The sequence below is a fragment of the Lissotriton vulgaris genome, chromosome 10 (genome assembly GCF_964263255.1).
Source record: "Lissotriton vulgaris chromosome 10, aLisVul1.2, whole genome shotgun sequence".
In the NCBI taxonomy this organism is placed as follows: domain Eukaryota; kingdom Metazoa; phylum Chordata; class Amphibia; order Caudata; family Salamandridae; genus Lissotriton; species Lissotriton vulgaris.
This window is the reverse complement of record NC_141698.1, coordinates 382520640-382545652: the sequence shown is the minus strand read 5'-3', so window position 1 is coordinate 382545652 and position 25013 is coordinate 382520640. Positions and strand designations below refer to the sequence as shown.

The 25013-nt window shown below is 46.9% G+C and overlaps 1 protein-coding gene across 1 annotated transcript; it reads left to right on the top strand.

Annotated features, from left to right (window-relative positions):
* The first annotated feature begins 1216 nt into the window (after positions 1–1216).
* LOC147685291 (uncharacterized) lies at positions 1217–23898 on the top strand. Its single transcript, XM_086939775.1, has 5 exons — positions 1217–1223; positions 5417–5641; positions 6393–6521; positions 8317–8633; positions 23881–23898. The coding sequence occupies exons 1-5, from the start codon at positions 1217–1219 to the stop codon at positions 23896–23898; spliced, it is 696 nt and encodes a 231-aa protein (XP_086795901.1).
* The last annotated feature ends 1115 nt before the right edge of the window (positions 23899–25013 follow it).

Sequence of the window (25013 nt, the reverse complement as noted above, 5' to 3'; positions counted from 1 at the left end):
ATTTCCATATCTGAGGTGATTGTGTTATCCTCCTGGTTGCTAGAGGGGGTCTCTTTGATTGATGCTCAAGTTATCATCGCAGTTAGGTCCTTTTGTGCGAAAGTTGATATTGTATTCATTTTAGAGACACATGTCTTTTTGTTGTTCTGATTCCTCTCAGCAAAGTGTTTTTTAAGTTTCACCTTCCTGCAAAATTTGTACAGGTCAATGCGTGTGTTGGGTACATTCATAATTTTTGTCGGGCAAAAAGAGAGACCTTTGTTTAGAAGCTTTAGTTGAGTGTCCGAGAGATGTTTATTCGATAAATTAACCACTATATTGTTGGACACGGACATTCTCTTCTTTGCTAATATTTTGGCTTTCCTTTGCCTCGCTTTGCTTTTACTTCTTTTGCCACCCCTTCTGGTTTTTGGTTTGTCTGGGGTTTCTTTGGTGGGCGTTGTTCCCTTCCCCAAGCATTGGATCTGCCTCTTCCTCTTTGTCGCGTGACCATGTGCGCTAGCTTGATCTCCCCCTGAAAATCCAACGGTGTTGTATTGGATTCTCCTTCAACCGAACTCACTTCAGAGCTATCTATTTCCTCTGTGGGATCAGCGGTTCTATCCATATTTTTATCCATGGCAGCATGACTTCTTAGGGTGTCATATTTTCTTGCGAATGTGTAAATTCGACCATTCATATAGTTCAACCTATCTCTGGTAAACTTGTTGGCCTTCCTCTTCTCTACCTCCATCTCATGCTCAGCTACCTTCTTTTCCATATATTCCAATGCCTCTTTGCTTTCTTCAGATGTTGGAATGTCTGCGAGTTCTGATTCCAGAGCTGTTATTGTGCTCGTGATTTTTTCAAGTTTCCTCTCCGCATGGATAATTAGAGTCCTCATTAACTTATAGGAGCACTCGTTTGTATCAGTTTGCCATAATTTTATCAAATCAGTATCCAGGTCATTCAAGGTTGGCATTATTAGAATCCTCAGACCTCGTGGGACTCTCTTAAACTCAATATATTTTTCCAAAGATGTTTTTTCCCACCATTTATTAATTTCCTGAATTCGCTGATTTTGTAGTTCTCGTACGATGTTGGCGAGTGTTCTCTCCTTTGTTTTTTGTCCCCCATCTCTTTTAGCGTCAGAGGTTACTGTGGGTGGATTGTCATCATTCAGAAGGTCACTCGACCTTAACTGGCGATTCCTTGTTTTGTCCGCCATGTATAAACTATGCCGGGTTGGGTTATTATTTTTCTTCTTCTTGATACACAATTCCAATTTGCTAGGTGTGTTTAGTGTTCGTAATTATATTGAGGACAACCAGCTCCCTTAATCCTAAAGTATGCTGGACCCAAATATACGCGTCTGTTGCTCCCTGTGAAACACACTGTGTTCACTCGGTTTATCCAGAAATGCTGCGTGGTCCCTTTAAGGGTTGTTCGATCTCGCCGGTGACGTAGTTCCTCGGCTCCCTTTCAGGGTAATTCACCGATACCTCCCGATTCACTCTGAGTTTTTTTGCCAGGCTGTACGTTTTTGAAAAGGTGAGTGGTATTACGTGTATCTTAGGATTTGTTTTCCTAGTTGTAGTTTCACACGCCACACATTACGCTACACCTCGGCTCCCCTTGCAAGGGTTTGTTACGCCGAAGGGCGATTGCCTCTCACCCCACCCGAACGCAGCCTCCGCCGAGCTACAGAGTTAGGCAAACTGACATGCACCACGTCGGTTCACTCACCCCTGCTCCGGTCGCCTTCGTACTGTCCCGTTAGCGTTCTCTTGCTGCGAATCTCCCCGCAGCAGATCTTCACGAGCCGCCTGGCTCTGCAGCAGAGGCATCGGTCGTTTATTTTCCAAACCACAGTTAGCTGGATTCCGATCTCCCAATCAATTACGACCGCTTCACCTCGCCCTGGAGTGCCTGTGTTGCGCGTTCCAGCTTACACGCCAATTATTGCCACAGCTTCTTCTTCCTACGGTTAGTAGACCAAAGACACGGCACAGCAACAGGTAGTTTTCTTCGCGTTTTTTATTTACACACCAGTGCAAAAAGAAAGTGCATCAAATGGACGGTCTACGCGTTTTGGCTCCTGCCTTCCACTGGACCATAGAGTAAGCATGGGCGAATTTTGCGGATCTCGCGTTCGCGAATTTTGCGGATTTGCGAACTCGCAATCCGCAAAATCCGCGAATTCCCGCGAATTTGCGGATTTTTTTTTTTTTTGTGTTCGCAATTGTTTCTGCCAGTTCGCGAGGATTTGGTACTAGTTTGCAATTGCGAACTTACTTGTCGGCTCGCAACGGTCGCGACTATGTTGTTTCTACGTCTGGTTCATCATCACAGCCTCCCAGCACCCTCTGTTTTACCACTGGCACCCTCTCTTTGACCCATGCCACCCTCTGTTACATCAATGCCACCCTCTGGTTCATCATCACTGTAGAAGATGGGGGGGAAAAGCAAGCCCACCTGCCCTGCTTGAACAGACATGAATTAATTTGGGGTTAGTTTATTAACAACACCTGCCCTGCCCCAACTGACAATAATGAATTAGGGGCTAATTAATGTGTCACTGAAAGAATTTAAAGTTCCAGCCTGGCACCTGCTTGTCTGCTCCTTTAGCTGTAAATCAGGACCTTTGTGGCATACAGTTAAGGTCAGAGCAGGGTCACACAATAGTTGCAAGCAGGCAACCGAATTCTGGAGGGCCCCCTCAGGAAGCACTACAAAGAATCGTTACAAATCATGAGGTTGACCTTTTGCACCTGCTCATTGCTTTTGCTTTTGCTGAAATCGTTTTTCGGTTTTTTTCGCGCTATTCGCGGGGCGCGGCGTCGTGCGAAACCGACCGCGGAAGCCGCCAATTCGTGCGAATGAGCATTTTATTTTTTTGCGACTTGTTGTTTCGCGAGTTTTTTTGCAGTATTCGCGAGCCGCTTGCAGCGCAACACGCAAATTTACCCCAAGGTCGAGTACGGGCGCGGCCATTTTGTTTGCGTGACGTATTTCCGTTTCCGCCCGCTATGTATAATCTCGCGCAGTAAGCGCATTGCGAGTAGAGGTTCGCACGAGATCGCGCGGGAAATCTAGAGGTTCGCACGAGATCGCGAGGAAAATCTCGCGCGAACTTACTTTTGCGCTCGTGAACGGGCGCCGGCCATCTTGTTTTTCATTCATTTCCTGTGTCTGGGCATGGTGTTTAATCCTCTTGGTATCTTTGCCATCCTTTGCTTGTTTTCAGTTTTTTTTTTACGATTTTGCTTCTTATCTATCCCTCTCTTTTCCTAGCTGTATATTTTTGTCTTTTCTGCTATTTTTCTTTACTTTTAAACTACTTTTTTAAACTCTTTTCTTTTCTTCTTCCCTATCCTATTCTTTCTTAATTTTCTACTTCTTCCTACCTTACCTGCCCAGACCATGGTCAAGCCAGGCGCCGTGAAGCTGCCCAGGCACTTGAGGGCCGCAGCGGCGGCGGGGAGTAGTGCTGGACCCAGTGGCAGGACAGCATGCGGGAGATTGAGGGGGGAGCAGGTGCCGCGACGGGAGATATTCAGCCCGGAGGAAGTGGGCGCGCTGGTCTACTTCGTCCAGCGCCGCCTGCCCAGGACCATTGCGGGAGGCGGCAGGATCGCGGCCGGCGGCTACAACATGCGGGAGCGCCGGAAGCGGTGGGAGAAGGTGTGCTGGGCCATATCCCACCTCTACGGGGTCCAGCGCACCTACAGCCAGGTCACCCATCGCTGGACGGACCTCCTGGACCGCGAGCGCGACCTGCTGGACCAGCTCGGCTTGGAGATCCCCGGGCTTGGTGAGTAGTAGTAGCCATTTAATCACTCACTACTATGATGTTTTCTCCTGCTCTGTGTTGTTGTATTGCAAATATTTGTTTTTTACATGGAGCAAGCCAATAATGCCGCTGATGACGATTACATTGTAGTTAAATTATATTTCAAAATCTTCTGTGCATTTCAGGTGCACTGCTCTCCTTCTCAGTGGCGTTGCTACTATGCTTATTTGTTTTCTATTTCGTGGTCTCATTGGCCTGAGTAACTATTATGTATGAGTGTACTTTACAGAACTGCGTAATGCTAGACACTAGGGGGCAGATTACATTTACAAGCCCCTTGCGCCACGTTTACGTTGCCTTGCGTGACGCAACAGCGGCGTAAACGTGCCGCATCCCTGCGAGTCATTTACAGCATGACGCATCTAGGGAGATGCGTCACGTTATAAAGCCATGGGCCTGCACCACAATGGGTGCGTTCCTAGTACGCAGGGTGGGCGGTCCAGCGGCTGTGCGCCTCGCAAAATTGCCTGCGTGAAATGTACAAGATTTAACGCAGGCACTTCTGCGACGCTGCTACGTCAATTCAATTCCTTATGTCTGCTCGAAGCAGGCGAAAGGACTGACACAGCATGTTAAGTATTGGGTGGCCCTGAGCATTACTGGAGTTGCATTGCGTTGGCGACGTGACTCCAGCGATGCGCCGCTCTTACGTGACGAGATGCCTCACGCAAGTGCCTACCCTTGCGCCAGGACGCGCCGCATTGTAAATGAGGCACATCTGCCGTGTCGCAAGGGTAGTTTTGCGTGACGCATTTGATCTGGCGCATCTCTGGAGATGCGCCAGAACGCGTAAGTAAGTATGCCCCTAAGGGGCAGAATTGCAATTACCGTTGCATCCCTGCAAAGTAGCAGGGATGCGCCATTAATTGTGCGGCCCGCTACCACCACCAAACATGGTGCGCCGTATTTGCAATGCGGCGCACCATGGGCCCAAAACGTCACCGAAGCTTTACTGCTGGAGTTGCGTCGCAACGATGGCGCAGCTCCATCAATGCTCTGGGGTACCCTATCTCCCCAATGCTGGGTCAAGCCGTACATCTGCTTCAAGCAGGTGCAGGGTTTGTGTGACGCATCATTGTCCTAAAGGTGACTGATTGATATTTTGTAGATTTCCCTCAGCCACTATTAGGATGTGTTCCAGCGCAGGAATGCCCTCCCTTGCGCCGGGAACGCCCCCTGATGGCGCAGGGCTTTATAACGGGATGCATCTCCCAAATGCGTCACGTTGTTATAATATTATACGCCGCACCATGGCGCCCTTTTTTGTTTAGCTGCTGCGTCACAAAAGTCACGCAAGAACGGCGCAAAAGAGCCGCAAGGGCTTAAATCTGCCCCTTCCTTTGTACCCGTGACAATAAGAAAAATAGTGGCGGTGGATTGATAGTTTGACTATTTAAATGACTGGTAATGTAGCAGGCAACTGTTAGTGTTGTCACTGATCTGACTGAAATCACAATGGAGTTTGTCTGTCACTTTGCGTCTTGCCTGCGGACTGCTGCCTGCCAGTCCTAGGTGAACGTTTCAGTACTTTGTTTAGTGAGTTACGTGACTTTCGAAGTCACAGGTCCGCAAATAAATGAAAAGTAACCATAATCAATATAATTTCGCGGAAATATTTTGTTATTGTTCTTTTGAAATGTTTGATTTGGTTGACATTGACAAGCAACAATCATCCATGTTTTCTGTTCTTTCTTTCATGTTGTACGTCAGCTCCCCCCAGGGGCGAGAGGAGGACACAGGAGCAGCAGGCGGCGGATGCTGTTCAACAGGGCCAGGATCGGGCAGGCGAGGGCTCCTCTGCTGGCCCCAGTAAGTTTTCATTTTAGACTAGTACCTATTTTTCCTAGCGTTCCTCATTTGACTTTTTTCAAAATTGTCTTTGCTCTTCTTGTAGACTGTATCTAAATTCTTATCCTGCCTCTACTATGACTCCCTGTGGTATTACTAGATTATTCTTATTAGTCTGTCTGTGTAGCTAACTAAGATTGCACGGTTGGCGAAACTCCCATGATTCTAGTCAGCAATAGCTCTATCAACTTAGTGCAGTCCTCTGGGATTGTCCATAATGTCTTTTGAAGTGTTCTATCTGGACTCATGCTTGCAAAAATTGCAAAACCTTTCGCTCAGTCACTCTAGTCTGGACCAAAAAACACAGATTGTATTTAAGTTTAAAAGCTTTATTAAAAGTAAACACATTTATTAAAATGAAGTCATAATAAAACTAAACGTTTAACTGATAATGGAAAAGTGGTTAGTGCTGACGATTAATTGAAGACATTTCTTGTGGTCGAGCCGAGCTCTCACCTGGTTTCAACTTGATCTTGTTGTTAGAAGTCCATCTTCTGTCTGTGTGGAGAAAAATGGTGCGTGTTAAAAAAACAGCCTTCATCAGTTGTGCCAAAAAGTGCAGCAAGACAACCTTCCCTGGAAAAAGGGACATTTTTTTTAACTTTCACGTAGACAGTCACAAATTACATTGTTTTCACATGTCTTCATTCCTAGACCAAAGACTAGTGACTAGTGAGTGCTTTATTCTAACATTCTTAAATGTACTTTGTAGGTGGAACATCTGGTGGCGGGGCCAGTGTGGAGGTGGTGGTGCTCGACACGGAGGCGGAGGGCGATTCTTCAGGGGAGGAGGCGGCGGCGGCGGCTGTGAGAGTTGAGACGGTGGTGGTGGCGGCCAGAGGTAAGCTCTTATATATTCCTTACTTATTGAGATTGAAGACTAGCTGGGAAGGCAAGAATATGAGATGCATGGCTGGGTGAATGATGAAGCAATGATGGGTGGAAGGACAACAGCCTGGGTGGGTGACACAGAAACTGTATGTGTCCATATACCTGGATCATGCTACTATCTGACTCTTAGATAGCATATGTGTATCTAGAGCAGGGGTACTCCTAGTACGGCCCGCGGGCCGGTGGTGGCCCGGCAAGCCTTCCTTGGCGGTGCGCAGACCTTGCAGACAATCACTGCTCCCCCGGCCCCCACAGAGCAGAGGCTTTTTTGTATTTCACCTGTTAGCGCCCCTGCATCTCCACTCTGACAATCACTGCTCCCCCGGCCCCCACAGAGCAGAGTGGAGATGCAAGGCCACAAAGAGGTGAAATAGAACAAAGCCTCTGCTCTGTGGGGCCGGGCAAGCAGTGATTGTCAGGGTGGAGAAGCAGGGGCGCTACAACAAACAAAGCCTCAATAATATGTTAATGGTCTTTTAAAGACCTGTTAAGTACTTTGGTGTTGTTGTCTGTGTGTGCGCGTTGAGGAAGCGGTCTCAACCCGGGCTGAAGGCTGACACAGATAGACACTCACACAGTGAGATGACAGAGGGGGAGGGAGAGGGAGGGCAGGAGGGAGAGAGAGATGGAGGGAGGGCAGGAGGGAGAGCAGGAGGGAGAGAGATGTATGTAAATGCTGGGTCTGGTGGCTCAGTGGATGAGGGCATCTGCTGCAGGGACCTGTGTGCAACCTCATGGTCACAAGTTATCGTTTTGCTTTAGCCCCGCCCCCTCTGACTCCGCCTCCACCAGTGCGGCCCTCGGCCCCAAACTACACTGTAAATGTAGCCCCTGAGAGAAAGTTTGTGAGTACCCATGATCTAGAGAGAGTAGACGGTCAGTGGATGAACTAAGTGTAACTTTGAAGAGCATGTAACACTGCTGCACCCGCACGTCCGTTCCAGTGTAGGAAAGGCAAGGAAAAGAACTTTTAATTTTGTCCAAATACTACCATAAATAGTAGCAGTAGTTTGTATTGCAAGCACTGCATAGATCCGGTTATTATGGTGGCCACTCCCTACCTCTCTTAATAAGTTTAGTAGTACTCAGTCATTCATGTGTGGATGTATCACTGGTCACTCAATAAAAAGCAAAGCACCTAAAGTCATCCCATATATAAGCAAAAACATCCCATGTGAAGTGATAGATAATCAGATTATTTATCTTCTTCAATTTTCCATTTCTAGTACTCATTTCCACTGTAGGGTGAAAGTTACATTAATTAAGCAGTAGCCCTTGAGTTGTAACAGAGTATTCTCAGTGCCACCCGTAATAGAAAAGTAAGAGCTTCACCACCTGCATGTACTGGACGGGTACAGTAACGCAACGGCAACGCAAGTCTAGGTCACTCCTCATGGCGTGCGTCTCTTTTTCTCGGGTGCAAGTTTACTGCGCTGGCATTATGCCGGCTTGCAGAAAATAACGTACCAATTTTCCAAAACAAGAGATAAGAAGAAGAATAAGACTGGTGTACTTTCATAGTCGACTCCAATGGAAGTCCACAGTGCTCGTAGAATTTGTTCCTTAAACTCCCACTAATGTTAGAGCAAGGATGAAGAAGTGTGAGGTTAGATAGATACTGGCCTCAATAGTTATGTAATGCGCTTGCAAGTTGCTAGTTGTAGTGCAACACAAATTTCTGCTGAATGATTGAGTTAATCTTAAAGAGCATTGGTTACAGACTATGTCTTTCTTTCTTCATATAGGTTCTCCTTCCAAACGAACAAGGAGGAAGGAGCTGGCTAGAGCGGCCCGGCAACGGAGGATCGAGGCCACTGTTGCGGAATATCGGCGGCTGGTGGCCCTGGAGGACGAGGAAAGTGTGCAGTCGACAACAACAACAACGTCGTCTGCATCGGCCTCCGTGGCCCCACGGGCTGCCACCCAGCACAGTGGTCCACCCAGACTGAGCCGGGCTGCCAAAGGCAAACGCCACCGCCGAGCAGCAAGGCCAACAGCTGCCTCTCACAGGCATTGCACCTGCAAGGCAGTGAAGGCACGCCTGCGCCGCACTACCCTGATGGTGTCCCGCCTTCAGCAGGAGCTCGCCTTGCTCCGCGAGGAGCATGATGCCCTGGCCCAAAAAGTTAACAGCATCCACCCATAGTGTCCCTTGCCCCTTTTTTAGAGACTTTTGGGGGGTGGGAATTGGGAGTTGGGTTTTTGGGGACTTTTGAAGGACAATCGTTGGGGTTAGGGAGGGTCTTGCGGGAGATTATTTTGTTAGGGATATAAATATACTTTTTCAAACTTTATCTGAGCATACCTGTTTTTTACTGCTTGCCTGGTGGGTGGGGGTTTAACGTTGACTGTTTTCCTGAAAGTTTAGTTCCATTTTCTTCCTTTAAGTGTAAATGCCCAAATGTTTTCAACACTAAGTGCCTCTCACAGACTAAGTGAAGTGAATCCAAGAGTCCTAGGACTTTAGTAGTACTACCTTCAGTCTCTCGTCTCTCGTACTAATACTCCATTATACCCCCAAACCACCAAACGCTTATCTTACCTGTAATTTGTGTTTGAAAGTAGGGCTAGACCCAGGGCTGGCTCCACAGGAAACACCGAATAAGGTTGGCAATCTTGGTCGGATAAAATTTCCTCATAGCGGTGGTACTAGTGGTGTGACACAGTGGCAGTTGCATGCCTATGAAAAAAAAGAAAATGAAATCTGGTTTGTCCTCCTGAGCAATTCAACGGTACAACTGAGAATATAGCAGGTGACAGAAGTACAGTAGAGCAGTGCCACATTGTAGCCTAACAAATGGTAAAGTATAACTACTAATTCGGTTGAAGTTCTTTCACATTAGCAATGGTTCTTTGTCAAGCAGAGTAAGAATATATCCTCGGATTTCTTCACCAGCCTGTTGCTATCACCTTATCCTCCCCAGCAAGTGTGTGGATTTATTGCTGTCATAATAATTTAGTCACACATCAATCAAAACCACACAGCCCGGGGGAAGAGGGTTAGGGTTTGAAAAATGGATGGGTACGGGGGTTTTTGGGAAAGGTTTTGGGAGACAAGAAAAAATAGCACAGCATAGACAAACTATTGTGAACATAAACAAATCTTTGGGTACAAACCTATCCATCAATCTTTGAAAGTGCATGCACTACTGCATGCATGTCAGTGAAAAGTAAGTAGTACATTCGACAACTGTGGAAAGAAAGAATGCGACAGTACAGGGCCTGTGTGGAATTATTGATAACGATATTCAACATAAGGTCTCTGTAGCCAGATACCCAAGAGCCTTGCTGGTCACTATAAATCCATTCACAACAACACTCAATGGGGTTGGTCTGGAAGGTGTCAGGTTTACTCCCCGTGATCCAGTCGATGCAAATATGGTTCCACCTCCAAATGTCACCAACACCCAGAAGTGTAAACACAGGGTGTTCGAGCCATTAGGCGGGGGAGAAAAATAACAAACTAAAATTAAAAATGTGGGATGGGTAAAGGTAGGGTCAGCAGGGAAAGGATACCTGTAACAGAAGACAAGACAGGCATCAGTGAAGTGCTGTCCTAACATACAAGGGTACTCTCATATAGTCTCACTAAATAACCAAGGAAGTAGACAAGTACCTGAGCACCAAGAAAACATGACCTTGGATAGGAAATACTATAGCCCTTCTGCCACAATCTGTGAGGAAGGCCTAAGAAACACATAAACATATAGTTAACGAACACACTCCTGTCGCACCAAACACACTCGCGTTATACTAAGACATCAAACCCACTACTCACAACATACCACAAACATGGTAGAGGACTCAATGTACAAAGGGGGTTCCAAATAGTCAAAGCAAAGATGTATGGTCCAACAAAAAGGAAGAGGGAAACGGTAGTGTGTAGGAAGCAAGAACTACAACACTGCGCTCTCTAAGTAATGACCCAGTAGAGAATCTTTGGTGAAGGTCAAACAGAAAAACGTAGTTGCGACCACCACTGAATTCTGCCAACAACACACCCCACGGTGCACTACACAAAGAGAACTGGGGTAGCCTGTAGTTACCTCACTACATGCCCAGTTATGGAGTTCCTTTGAAATACACAGTTATACAACGGAGACGCGTAGTTGTCCTTACTACCGCGCTCCGTTTTAATAGTACAAAAACGATCCCCGATGTGAACGCTAACACGTGGTATAGACCGCCACTGTGCTCCGCCACACACAATTCAACCAAACAGGAATTCATCAAAGGTAGAATTCTGTTAGAAAACAGTGACAGAACCTCCCTTAACAATCCGTTCAGGCAGTAATCAGCTGACCGCACGGGCGGCCGAAGAGTTTAGAGCGGCTTTACCTGAAGACGCGTAAAGTCCGTCTACCGCCAAGGACAGAACACGGAAGCGCTCCCCACTGAGCCTCAGGGGGGGGGGGAGGTGATAGTCCACAGGAGACACGATAGAAAAGCATGCAGAGCGTCCGCTCTCATGCCGGTGCAGAACAGAAACCAGAATAACGCGCAACAGGAAGCGCGTCTGTTCCCCAGATAAACTTCCTGCAAGTCTCCTGCCTACTCATGGGAAATGTAGTTTCATAGTACGGTAGGCGCTTAGGGGCTGCGTAACCTGACAGAAGGTATAGTAGATAGAAAAGGAGAAATTGCTTTTTTTCTAGGTGTCCCCTCACTCACCAGGGTTGCCCCTTGGTGACATGCTTTATCATTGGGGCCATCCCAGTCCTCTACGGCCTGGGGCGTGCTGCGACTTGCGAATTACGTAGGAGCACTTTCAAATGACTATGTGTGGTGCAGATGTGATAGTGGAGTGGACTAAGTGATGTGTTAAGGGATCAATTTAGAAGCCTAGAGAGAGCCAAGAAATGCAGTCACAGTCAGAGAAAAAGGCAAGGGATACTGTATCTATGTGGTTGTAGTGGTCCTGTTGGAAGTGGTAAGTAAGTTGCCTGCAGAAAAAAAATCCTCCTATTAGCGGCACTCCTCCATTGCAGCCGACGCTTCGTCCATCGATGTTGGTCACCAGAAGACACCCTGCAAAAAAAAGCACAGCATAGACAAACAATTGAACATAAACAATTCTTTGGGTAAAAACCTATCCATCAATCTTTGAAAGTGCATGCACTACTGCATGCATGTCAGTGAAAAGTAAGTAGTACATTCGACAACTGTGGAAGAAAGAATGCAACAGTAAAGGGCCTATGTGTAAATTATTGATAACGATATTCAACATAAGGTCTCTGTAGCCAGATACCCGAGAGCCTTGCTGGTCACTATAAATCCATTCACAACAACACTCAGTGGGGTTGGTCTGGAAGGTATAGTACATAGAAAAGGAGAAATTGCTTTTTTTCTAGGTGTCCCCTCACTCACCAGGGTTGCCCCTTGGTGACATGCTTCATCATTGGGGCCATCCCAGTCCTCTACGGCCTGGGGCGTGCTGCGACTTGCGAATTACGTAGGAGCACTTACAAATGACTATGTGTGGTGCAGATGTGATAGTGGAGTGGACTAAGTGATGTGTTAAGGGATCAATGTAGAAGCCGAGAGAGAGCCAAGAAATGCAGTCACAGTCAGAGAAAAAGGCAAGGGATACTGTATCTATGTGGTTGTAGTGGTCCTGTTGGAAGTGGTAAGTAAGTTGCCTGCAGAAAATAAATCCTCCTATTAGCGGCACTCCTCCATTGCAGCCGACGCTTCGTCCATCGATGTTGGTCACCAGAAGACACCCTGTCCACTGCCTGCCTGATGCTGAATTGTGGCTCGCTACTGTGAAGCCTGACTCCATCCTTTTTTCCCCATTGCAGAGACTGAAACCCGGCCTGTAATTATTCAACGAAAAACAGGAAGTGATATAATATTACAAAACCACTGATAAATAAATATAAGGTATGTAGGCTGTGGAGTGCAAAAAGTCACAATTTGATTTTCCTAGTAGACAGTACAATATTTTTGAAAGTGCGTACTCTGAGTCACCTTTTGAAGGATAAATAAGTATGGGCAAATTAATGTAGCGGATCTTGCCCCTCAAGCTAGGTGTACTGTAAACTGTGTTTTAGAACAAAATTAGATCTTCCTAGCAGTGCTCCCACCCAGACCCTTACTAAAGCCAGTCGCAAAAATGTAGAAGACCCCCAATCAAATCTCAAAAAACGAGGCCTAGCAGAAAACTGGTGACAAAACTTACTTTGAAAGTAAAAGTAGGCCGAAGTACCCCCTTCCTAATTACCCATTACCCACCGTGGATTGCATTCAAACCACTTGCAAGCAACCAAGCAAAAGTAGCCATAGCCAGCATCGCTCCAAGACTCGAAATCCCCCCCACTCAAACACATGCAATAGAAATACTGCTAACCCTAACGAACCCTAAGTTAAGAATAGTGGCAAAGGCTTTCTTTAACTATGCCAAATCCCCCCTTTCCCACCATGGATTTTCTTCAAATGACTTGCAACCAAAATTACACATTCTCACGAGTGCTCTAAGACCCCAGAACTCAGTTGGAAAAATCTAGAACACCCCGAAACACATGCAATCCTGCTGCTAGGGCTAACCCTAACGAACCCTAAGTTACAAAAAGTGCCAAAACTAAAGGCTTTTCCGCGCGGATTTTGTCCCAACCACTTCTACCCGGTATTAGACCTTCCCAGGAATGCCCCAAGACCCGTCAACCCACCCGCCAAGAAGCATAACACCCCCAAACAGGCCAAAAGCAAAATCTCATACTTGCAATATTTCTGGGCCTTCGGTCCAAACGCGCTGCGTAGCTAGGCCATAAGTCGGGGTTGGCACGACGGATTTCCTGAAAAGCAAATGCAATCAAGATTAGAGTGTCCCAGCAATGCTCCCAGACCACGAAACTCACCCACAAAGAGACGGAACCCCCCCTAAGAGCACCTCAAAGGCAAGCAAGTCATCAAAAACACAAAAAAATTCCGCCTGGGATTTGGTCCAAAACACTTTTATCCGGTATTAGAGCTTCCCAGCAATGGCCCCAGAGCCGTCAACCCAGGAGAAAACGAGTAGAAGACCCCCAAACAGCCAAAGAGCAAAAGTACAAAAATGGGGACTTAGTCAATTTTTCACAAATTTCCAAAATCACTCCGCGCGCGCTCTGCAGCTAGGCCCTAAGTCCCCTCTGCCACCATGGATTTGCTTCAAACCTCTTGCAAAGTAAAGTATATATAGCCAGCAGTGCTCCCAGACCACGAAACTCACCCACAAACACCAGGAAGCCCCCCAAACAGGCCCCCGAAAACGCTACATAGAGCAAAATGTCAGAAATAGCCAAAAAAAAAAATCGGCCTGGATTTTGTCCCAACCACTTCTACCCGGTATTAGACCTTCCCAGGAATGCCCCAAGACCCGTCAACCCACCCGCCAAGAAGCATAACACCCCCAAACAGGCCAAAAGCAAAATCTCATACTTGCAATATTTCTGGGCCTTCGGTCCAAACGCGCTGCGTAGCTAGGCCATAAGTCGGGGTTGGCACGACGGATTTCCTGAAAAGCAAATGCAATCAAGATTAGAGTGTCCCAGCAATGCTCCCAGACCACGAAACTCACCCACAAAGAGATGGAACCCCCCCTAAGAGCACCTCAAAGGCAAGCAAGTCATCAAAAACACAAAAAAAATTCCGCCTGGGATTTGGTCCAAAACACTTTTATCCGGTATTAGAGCTTCCCAGCAATGGCCCCAGAGCCGTCAACCCAGGAGAAAACGAGTAGAAGACCCCCAAACAGCCAAAGAGCAAAAGTACAAAAATGGGGACTTAGTCAATTTTTCACAAATTTCCAAAATCACTCCGCGCGCGCTCTGCAGCTAGGCCCTAAGTCCCCTCTGCCACCATGGATTTGCTTCAAACCTCTTGCAAAGTAAAGTATATATAGCCAGCACTGCTCCCAGACCACGAAACTCACCCACAAACACCAGGAAGCCCCCCAAACAGGCCCCCGAAAACGCTACATAGAGCAAAATGTCAGAAATAGCCAAAAAAAAAAAATTGGCCTGGATTTTGTCCCAACCACTTCTACCCGGTATTAGACCTTCCCAGGAATGCCCCAAGACCCGTCAACCCACCCGCCAAGAAGCATAACACCCCCAAACAGGCCAAAAGCAAAATCTCATACTTGCAATATTTCTGGGCCTTCGGTCCAAACGCGCTGCGTAGCTAGGCCATAAGTCGGGGTTGGCACGACGGATTTCCTGAAAAGCAAATGCAATCAAGATTAGAGTGTCCCAGCAGTGCTCCCAGACCACGAAACTCACCCACAAACACCAGGAAGCCCCCCAAACAGGACCCCCGAAAACGCTACATAGAGCAAAATGTCAGAAATAGCCAACAAAAAAAAAATCGGCCTGGATTTTGTCCCAACCACTTCTACCCGGTATTAGACCTTCCCAGGAATGCCCCAAGACCCGTCAACCCACCCGCCAAGAAGCATAACACCCCCAAACAGGCCAAAAGCAAAATCTCATACTTGCAATATTTCTGGGCCTTCGGTCCAAACGCGCTGCGTAGCTAGGCCATAAGTCGGGGTTGGCACGACGGATTTCCTGAAAAGCAAATGCAATCAAGATTAGAGTGTCCCAGCAGTGCTCCCAGACCACGAAACTCACCCACAAACACCAGGAAGCCCCCCAAACAGGACCCCCGAAAACGCTACATAGAGCAAAATGTCAGAAATAGCCAAAAAAAAAATCGGCCTGGATTTTGTCCCAACCACTTCTACCCGGTATTAGACCTTCCCAGGAATGCCCCAAGACCCGTCAGCCCACCCGCCAAGAAGCATAACACCTCCAAACAGGCCAAAAGCAAAATCTCATACTTGCAATATTTCTGGGCCTTCAGTCCAAACGCGCTGCGTAGCTAGGCCATAAGTCGGGGTTGGCACGACGGATTTCCTGAAAAGCAAATGCAATCAAGATTAGAGTGTCCCAGCAGTGCTCCCAGACCACGAAACTCACCCACAAACACCAGGAAGCCCCCCAAACAGGACCCCCGAAAATGCTACATAGAGCAAAATGTCAGAAATAGCCCAAAAAAAAAAAATCGGCCTGGATTTTGTCCCAACCACTTCTACCCGGTATTAGACCTTCCCAGGAATGCCCCAAGACCCGTCAACCCACCCGCCAAGAAGCATAACACCCCCAAACAGGCCAAAAGCAAAATCTCATACTTGCAATATTTCTGGGCCTTCGGTCCAAACGCGCTGCGTAGCTAGGCCATAAGTCGGGGTTGGCACGACGGATTTCCTGAAAAGCAAATGCAATCAAGATTAGAGTGTCCCAGCAATGATCCCAGACCACGAAACTCACCCACAAACAGACGGAACCCCCCCTAAGAGCACCTCAAAGGCAAGCAAGTCATCAAAAACACAAAAGATTTTCCGCCTCGGATTTGGTCCAAACCACTTTTAGTGCTTCCCAGCAATGGCCCCAGACCCGTCAACTCACCTGCAAAGAGGTAGAACAACACCCCCACAAGTGCTGAGTCTTTCTTCATTGGGCGTAAACCAGCCCTCTGCTTTGATGGAAATAGGAGTCTGGAGGAGGAGGATAGAGGAGCATGTTCTTCTGAACTTGTGAACCTGAGGAATGCAGACTGCGGCACCTTCAAATAAATTAGCAAACAAGTGAAGACAGTTCTGCTGATGGGCTTGTTTTTGTGATTATCTGATTAAAGTTTGAATTATATTAACTGTGCACAACAAAGAAAGACAGACACACAGGAATAAAAGTGAATAAGGATGAAAAAGAAAGTTATTGATTCGTTGTCTCATTTTCAGGGCTCGAAGTCGGTATCACGGTCCAGGAATAAGAATAAGGCTTCGTCATCATACTCTGCGAATTCAGGCAGGGTGAGGTCAGTGTCACCTGACAGAGTAGAAATTCCCTCATCTATGTTGCTGGCCACCTCCTCTTCATCCGGCACGCTCTCTAGTACTCTGAAATCTGGTGGTATGAGGTGCTGATTCATCTTGATCATTGTTAACCTCTCCACATTTTTGGGCGAGAGGCGGCTCCGTTTGGGAGTTACAATCCCACCAGCCGCACTGAAAACCCGTTCAGAAGACACACTTGCGAGTGGGCAAGACAAGTAGTTTAAAGCCAGGTTGGTGAGCTGTGGCCACAATTCTTTTTTCCCATGCCAATACGCCAATGGGTCAGAATTAACATAGACCTCTGTTGAGTCATTCAGATAGTCCTTCACCATCGACTCAAGGTCCTCATCCAAGGTTCCTCCACTTTGCTTAGCTCTTGCTGTGCCTCTGACCTTTTGAGAACCAAACCCACGCAGAGCTAGCCAATCCTCTTCAGCCTCCAATGTTTCTGTTGTCTTTCGTGCAGATGATCCGGTTGCCGGTGTCTTTAACGGCTGAGAGGTCACTTGTGCCACAGCCACAGGTGCAGAAGTGGATTGTTTTGACTGGGGATGGCCTGCTGATGTACTGCCATTTCCTCCAATTTCCAGCCGTTCTGTTTAAAACTTCTTGGCTGACAAGGCTAGCCAACGTTTGTACTTTGGAACATGTTCATCATCAAAAGGAAAGAATGCTTGGCCTGCCAGCGCCTTTTTGTAGCGTGGATCCAGAATAGTAGCACAAATGTAATGCTGTTCTGAGTGGATCTTTTTAAGACGTTCATCACCTTGTAGGAGCTCTAATAATTGCTCAGCCAGAAGCAAAGAGTCTTGCTTTTTGTCATCTTTTCCAAACACAGAACACACCTCCTTCAGTTGGTCCTCCAGCATGTACAACAATGGGATAGCTTTTCCCAAATTAGAGTCCTCCTTACTAACTGCACGCGTGAAGACCTCAAAAGGACGAAGCATGCGTGTCAGGCTTTCAACTATGTTCCATTGCGGCCCACCCATCCTCAGCTCCTCTATACCCTCTTTCAAGAAATATTGATCGAGTTCCGTATACTGCTCATACAGACGCTCAAGCATGTAGAAGGTTGAGTTCCAACGTGTTACCACCTCCTGGATGAGTGCTTTCACTGGCATTTGACATTGATATAGCAGGCTCCTCAGCTGCTTCCGGGCCTTAAAAGAATGCCTGAAATGCTTGCAAATTTTTCGGCAGGTCTCCAATACACTGTACGCTGCACTGCGTTTATTACCCAAGAATTTTTGGACAACCAGGTTTATACAGTGCGCCAAACACGGCACTCTGAAATAGTAACCGTCCCTCATGGCCTTAACTATATTGGCGCCATTGTCCGTGGAAACATAACCAACCTTGCGTTTTAGTGGGGACAGACAGTTAAGGACCTTTGTGTTAAAGACATCCAAAATGTTTTCTGCTGTGTGACGTTTCTCCAAACCAAACATGGCTAGTGTTGCATGTTTCCGAGCACCTTTAAAAACAATGTTAGTGTCAACACCTGAGTTTAGCTTTGCTTTAGCCCCTGAAAAAGAGACCCAGTGTGCAGTGATGCACATGTAATCAGCGCCTGCGCCACTGGTCCACATGTCTGTTGTCAGATGTATAGTGTGAACAGCACTCTTCTGCAAAGCTGCCCCAATCACCTTCAGAACATCTTCATGTAGTGCTGGAACCGCAACTCGGGCAAAATAGAACCGGCTAGGAAACTTCCATTTAGGGCAGAGCGCTGTCACTAATTCTAGAAAACCAACCCCTTCTACAAAAGAAAAAGGGAGAAGGTCCAGAGCTAGCATTTTAGCCAGCTTAGTGTTATACAGATGGGTCATTGGGTGGTTGCGTTCATATTGCGCTTCTGTAAACAACATCTTTTTAATGTTGCCCTGGACCAATGATTTACGGGATGATGATGATCTCTTCGACCCAGTTACGCTCGCTGATGAACTTTTCCGCATTGATGTCTCACTCTCTCCCACACTCTTAGTGTGGCTCCCATGGGGTGTGCTGCTGACATGGGAACTGGGTGTAAGTGAAGTGTTTGAATCGTCTTCTTCTACCTCCTCGTCATCAGCAGATGAAAAATCAACGTTTTCATTACGTGCAATTCCGGCTTTCTTGACCGCCTCTAGGTGCGGAAACCATTGGACAGCGTGCCTTCTCTCAAGATGACCTCTCTGGCCTCCGGTACCATAGTTAGAACCAAGCTTACCACGACTAAATCGAAGCTTACAAAGGCTACAAATGGCTACGTTTTCCTTTTTTGGGCAAACACTAAAGAAGTCCCAAACTGGAGACTTGAAATGTCTTCGGGGGCCGGAGGAGGCGGCGATACTGGTGGTGGTGGTCCTGCTGCTAATGCCAGATGAAGTGGAGGATGTGGATTGCCGAACTTCAGTACGTTTTGCACTTTCACCACCACGAATTGAGGTCGAGGACGAGGTGGGTACCTTCTTGCGAAGAAATATGGAAGCGGTAGGTTTTGGTGTACTACTTAACTCCAAATCTAATGATTCCATTTCCATTGCCTCCTCGCCGACATCATCATCACGCTCAGCAGCTTCTCGGGATAGGGTCAAAATGTCTCTTTGCTGCATGCCCGGTGGGGCTGCAGTGACCTTTGTGATGACTGGCTCGTCGTCATCGTGAGAGGCTTCATCACCAGCAGTATCTGTCACTTCTTGTTGAGCCTCATCACACTCCATAGGTTTGAGTTTTTGGACGACCTTCCTTTTACGCTTAGGTACCGGTGTCAGATCATGGTGTGCCTCACTGTCAGACCGCAGTTGTGGTTCCCAAGACGGATCACTTGCATCAGAACGAGGTGGGCTTGAAGAAGATGTAGACACCCCCCTTGATCTTTTCCTTGCTAGGGATGTGGAAGACAATGAATGATCATCAGGAGGAGTGGCTTCCAATGATACCTCGGCTTCATTGTCGATTTCCAAATGTGCCCCTACTTCGGGAGGAACAACTATTGTGGGCACTTGTGAACCTCCATGCACCTTTGCTTGCGCATCTCGTTTTGCTGCCTCTCCTTCCACATGTACTTGGGCGTGTACTTGCACATGGTGTTGTTGTTGCGGCTGTGGTTGTTCAACACTTGTCAGATGAGTTACAACAACCTGTGTTGATTCAGGGACATTGCTGCTACTTTCTTGCGATGAGCCAACATCACTGGTCGATGGTGATTGGAGAAGTACACTGACTGCCTCTGAAGCACTCAAGGGCTTTGACTTAAGTTGGCGTGGTGGTGGAGGCACTGAACCCAATGGAGCAGGGGTGCTGCTCCCAGCTTGGTCCCCAGCAGATCCTGCTGCTGCAGGCGTACTTTTTTTTTTGCTCCCAAAAAAAGTGGCGGGTGGCACACCAGCCTCCTTGGTAACTTGCTTCTTCTGCTCCTTACTAGCAACTTTCTTGCTAGAGGAGCTACGGAGAACTTTCTTTGGGGGCGGGGCCATCTTCTTCAGAGCAGGTCAGACAGCAGTCCGCAGTTGCACGAATTGAAGAGTTGTCTGAGGCCAGACGTGACGTCGCGTGACGTTATGCTGCACACACACACCGCTGCAGGACTTCTTCCTGGCACTGGTGGTTCTCTTGAGTCTTGTGCACCTAAAAAAAATGGAAGACAGAGGAACATCAGTTCAGTTATAGAGCACAAAAAAATCGAAAAACACTGCAAAATCAGCACAATCCCAATCCATCCATGCCCTCCATAATGTTTAAATTCAAGACAACCCACAGAAAGACTAGGCCCATGCAAGACTCACTACCCCTGGGCATAAATAAAGGTTGAAAAGTAGGCAAAATGGTTGGAGGCCTAACAACAAAGCCTGCATTTAAAATGGCCACTTGCCTGCCAGCACATGGCCAGTGCCTGTAGCTGCACTCAAAATGGCCACCAGCCACATGGCATGTCCCTCCCCATGAACACCCCCAAAAATCGAAAAACACTGCAAAATCAGCACAATCCCATTCCATCCATGCCCTCCATGATGTTTAATTCAAGACAACCCACAGAAAGACTAGGCCCATGCAAGACTCACTACCCCTGGGCATAAATAAAGGTTGAAAAGTAGGCAAAATGGTTGGAGGCCTAACAACAAAGCCTGCATTCAAAATGGCCACTTGCCAGCACATGGCCAGTGCCTGTAGCTGCACTCAAAATGGCCACCAGCCACATGGCATGTCCCTCCCCATGAACACCCCCAAAAATCGAAAAACACTGCAAAATCAGCACAATCCCATTCGATCCATGGCCTCCATGATGTTTAAATTCAAGACAGCCCACAGAAAGACTAGGCCCATGCTAGACTCAAATACCCCTGGTGAAAAGGCCACAAGTACAGGCCCAAAAAACGAAAATCACTGAAAAATCTGCACAATCCCATTCCATCCATGGCCTCCATGATGTTTAAATTCAAGACAACCCACAGAAAGACTAGGCCCATGCAAGACTCACTACCCCTGGGCATAAATAAAGGTTGAAAAGTAGGCAAAATGGTTGGAGGCCTAACAACAAAGCCTGCATTAAAAATGGCCACTTGCCTGCCAGCACATGGCCAGTGCCTGTAGCTGCACTCAAAATGGCCACCAGCCACATGGCATGTCCCTCCCCATGAACACCCCCAAAAATCGAAAAACACTGCAAAATCAGCACAATCCCATTCAATCCATGGCCTCCATGATGTTTAAATTCAAGACAACCCACAGAAAGACTAGGCCCATGCAAGACTCACTACCCCTGGGCATAAATAAAGGTTGAAAAGTAGGCAAAATGGTTGGAGGCCTAACAACAAAGCCTGCATTCAAAATGGCCACTTGCCTGCCAGCACATGGCCAGTGCCTGTAGCTGCACTCAAAATGGCCACCAGCCACATGGCATGTCCCTCCCCATGAACACCCCCAAAAATCGAAAAACACTGCAAAATCAGCACAATCCCATTCAATCCATGGCCTCCATGATGTTTAAATTCAAGACAACCCACAGAAAGACTAGGCCCATGCAAGACTCACTACCCCTGGGCATAAATAAAGGTTGAAAAGTAGGCAAAATGGTTGGAGGCCTAACAACAAAGCCTGCATTCAAAATGGCCACTTGCCTGCCAGCACATGGCCAGTGCCTGTAGCTGCACTCAAAATGGCCACCAGCCACATGGCATGTCCCTCCCCATGAACACCCCCAAAAATCGAAAAACACTGCAAAATCAGCACAATCCCATTCAATCCATGGCCTCCATGATGTTTAAATTCAAGACAACCCACAGAAATACTAGGCCCATGCAAGACTCACTACCCCTGGGCATAAATAAAGGTTGAAAAGTAGGCAAAATGGTTGGAGGCCTAACAACAAAGCCTGCATTCAAAATGGCCACTTGCCTGCCAGCACATGGCCAGTGCCTGTAGCTGCACTCAAAATGGCCACCAGCCACATGGCATGTCCCTCCCCATGAACACCCCCAAAAATCGAAAAACACTGCAAAATCAGCACAATCCCATTCAATCCATGGCCTCCATGATGTTTAAATTCAAGACAACCCACAGAAATACTAGGCCCATGCAAGACTCACTACCCCTGGGCATAAATAAAGGTTGAAAAGTAGGCAAAATGGTTGGAGGCCTAACAACAAAGCCTGCATTCAAAATGGCCACTTGCCTGCCAGCACATGGCCAGTGCCTGTAGCTGCACTCAAAATGGCCACCAGCCACATGGCATGTCCCTCCCCATGAACACCCCCAAAAATCGAAAAACACTGCAAAATCAGCACAATCCCATTCCATCCATGGCCTCCATGATGTTTAAATTCAAGACAGCCCACAGAAAGACTAGGCCCATGCTAGACTCAAATACCCCTGGTGAAAAGGCCACAAGTACAGGCCCAAAAAACGAAAATCACTGAAAAATCTGCACAATCCCATTCCATCCATGGCCTCCATGATGTTTAAATTCAAGACAACCCACAGAAAGACTAGGCCCATGCAAGACTCACTACCCCTGGGCATAAATAAAGGTTGAAAAGTGGGCAAAATGGTTGGAGGCCTAACAATAAAGCCTGCATTCAAAATGGCCACTTGCCTGCCAGCACATGGCCAGTGCCTGTAGCTGCACTCAAAATGGCCACCAGCCACATGGCATGTCCCTCCCCATGAACACCCCCAAAAATCGAAAAACACTGCAAAATCAGCACAATCCCATTCCATCCATGCCCTCCATGATGTTTAAATTCAAGACAGCCCACAGAAAGACTAGGCCCATGCTAGACTCAAATACCCCTGGTGAAAAGGCCACAAGTACAGGCCCAAAAAACGAAAATCACTGAAAAATCTGCACAATCCCATTCCATCCATGCCCTCCATGATGTTTAAATTCAAGACAGCCCACAGAAAGACTAGGCCCATGCACCACTCACTACCCCTGGTCAAGGCCCCAACAACAGGTCAAAAATCGAAAAACACAGAAAAATCAGCACAATCCCAATTCATCTATGGCCTCCATGATGTTTAAGTTCAAGACAACCCACAGAAAGAATCAGTCCACCCACCACTGAGTACCCCTGGGCAAAAGGCCCCAAAACAGCCCAAAAATCGGAAATTCCAAAATTTTAGTTGCAGCAACTGTAATGCCCCAAACAAACTTACTTGTAAAATTTCTAATCCAACAGTGATCCAAAGAAAGTCAAAAAGGCCTCAAATCCAAAGATCCAGCAGCATCCACAAAAAGTAATCCTTCCAGCTCCACATCCAAATGAAAAGTGACCAAGAGATGGACAAAGCACTGGGAGGAGCCTGCTGAACAGGAACAGGAAGTTGAAGACTATGGGGCACTTCCTTCCTCCCACCCCCCTGCCCCCCTCCCCAAAATGGACTCCTCGCTAAAAAAGTGCAGGCAAATGTCAAACTAAGGAGTTATTCACATAAAAATCATCATTTCTAGAAGGTTTATGCTGCTTGCTGGTGGATTTCTTGTGCTGAATTGCAAATTTATATTTTCGCTCGCCGCATCTCAAATCTCGCAATTGCGAAGTACCGCGAGACGTGATCTCGCCGTACTCGCGTTGACAAACTATCGCTGGCAAGCCGCGATGACGTAATCGCGCTCGCCAATTCCCGCGGGATCACACAGCAAGATCCAAAATGGCGCAGCACTCGCAAACTATCGAAAAAAACAACTCGGCAAACGATGATAAACGCCGCGCGCCGCAAAAATTGTATCACCAACGCCGCGCGCCGCCAAAAAAATCCGCTGCGTGCGAATTTGCGGATTTTGCGGGAAATCCGCAAATCTCGCGGATTGCGGATTTCCCGAAAATCCGCAAAATCCGCGAGCGTAACGGATTTTCCGCCCATGCTTACCATAGAGTCCACAGGTCTAGACCTTACTTAGATACAGTGAACAGTGTCAGTACCCTCTACTATTTCCATGGTCATCTAGACCACCAACCCAGCATAGTGAGCACATGGTCAGTACATGTTTGTGATTATATACATAAATATGTACAATTTACGTAAAGTACCGAAAGTAATCCTGAACCCTTAAATTTAAATAAAGTATTTAACATCAAATTAGGTTCCATCATACATATGAGTATGTAAAATTAACGTGAAGTACAAGAGGTAACCCTGAACCATAATGCAATCTTCAGACCTCCACACTCGAGCGGCGAAAGAAGAGGCAGACCCCACGTTGTCCAGGCAAGTTATTTATTTCGTGCCTTTCAAAAATGTAACGTTTCGAGTACAGATGTATATATAACATTTCTATGGCAAAATGAAACCCCTCATTTTGTTCCTTTGCAAATAAATGTTTTAAGTGCTAACACTTTATTCCAATCAAGATGACTTCAGGTGTGCCTTACTTTTGTCATAAGTAAGACTGTTAGCGCTTTAGAACACTCTGGGACATTCTGTCACTGGGCTATAGTTGGGCTACATCTGGCTGATATTTGGGCTACATTTGTTTTTTTTGTCTCTGGTGGCCATCTTTGGGCTACATTGGGCTACATTGGGCTACATGTGGGCTCTAACATATATATAGCCCAAAGTAGCCCAATATATATTTTTCAAAGTTAATTTTCGTAAAAACCACTGGAGCATATATCTTGAGACATAGCAAAGGCACATCTGGCTACCAGTCCCTACAATTTTGCCAAGTTTTGTGGAAATCCATTCAACCGTTCGAGCTAAAAGTGAGTCCAACCGCCCTATGGAAAACTCAATGTTAAAAACACGTTTTGGGACCCCCCTTTTTTTCTCGGCCCCCGCTTGACGAAACCCCCCAAACTTTCAGGGGGAAAATTTCAGCCAATTCCGTACATCAACGCCAAAGTTATTCAACATAGCATTTTCAGAAATCCCTATTCAAAAAAATCCTAACTATATATACCTACTGGCGACCGCCAGTAGGTAATATATATATATATATATATATATATTTATTTTTTATTTTTTAGAAGCCTAATTGGTGAAACGCGTCTGTTGTCTTGGGGGCAGGGGGTCTGCCATTAAAATCACCTTTTAAACCACAGCTCACAAGTGCCGTCTACTTTTGTTGAAGATATCGAATGT

Bases quoted from the DNA above. Each gene is read 5' to 3' on its own strand.
- LOC147685291 (XM_086939775.1), top strand. The intron at 5,642-6,392 runs GTAAGTTTTCAT...TGTACTTTGTAG, and splicing joins GGGCTCCTCTGCTGGCCCCA to GTGGAACATCTGGTGGCGGG. The intron at 6,522-8,316 runs GTAAGCTCTTAT...TTCTTCATATAG, and splicing joins GGTGGTGGTGGCGGCCAGAG to GTTCTCCTTCCAAACGAACA.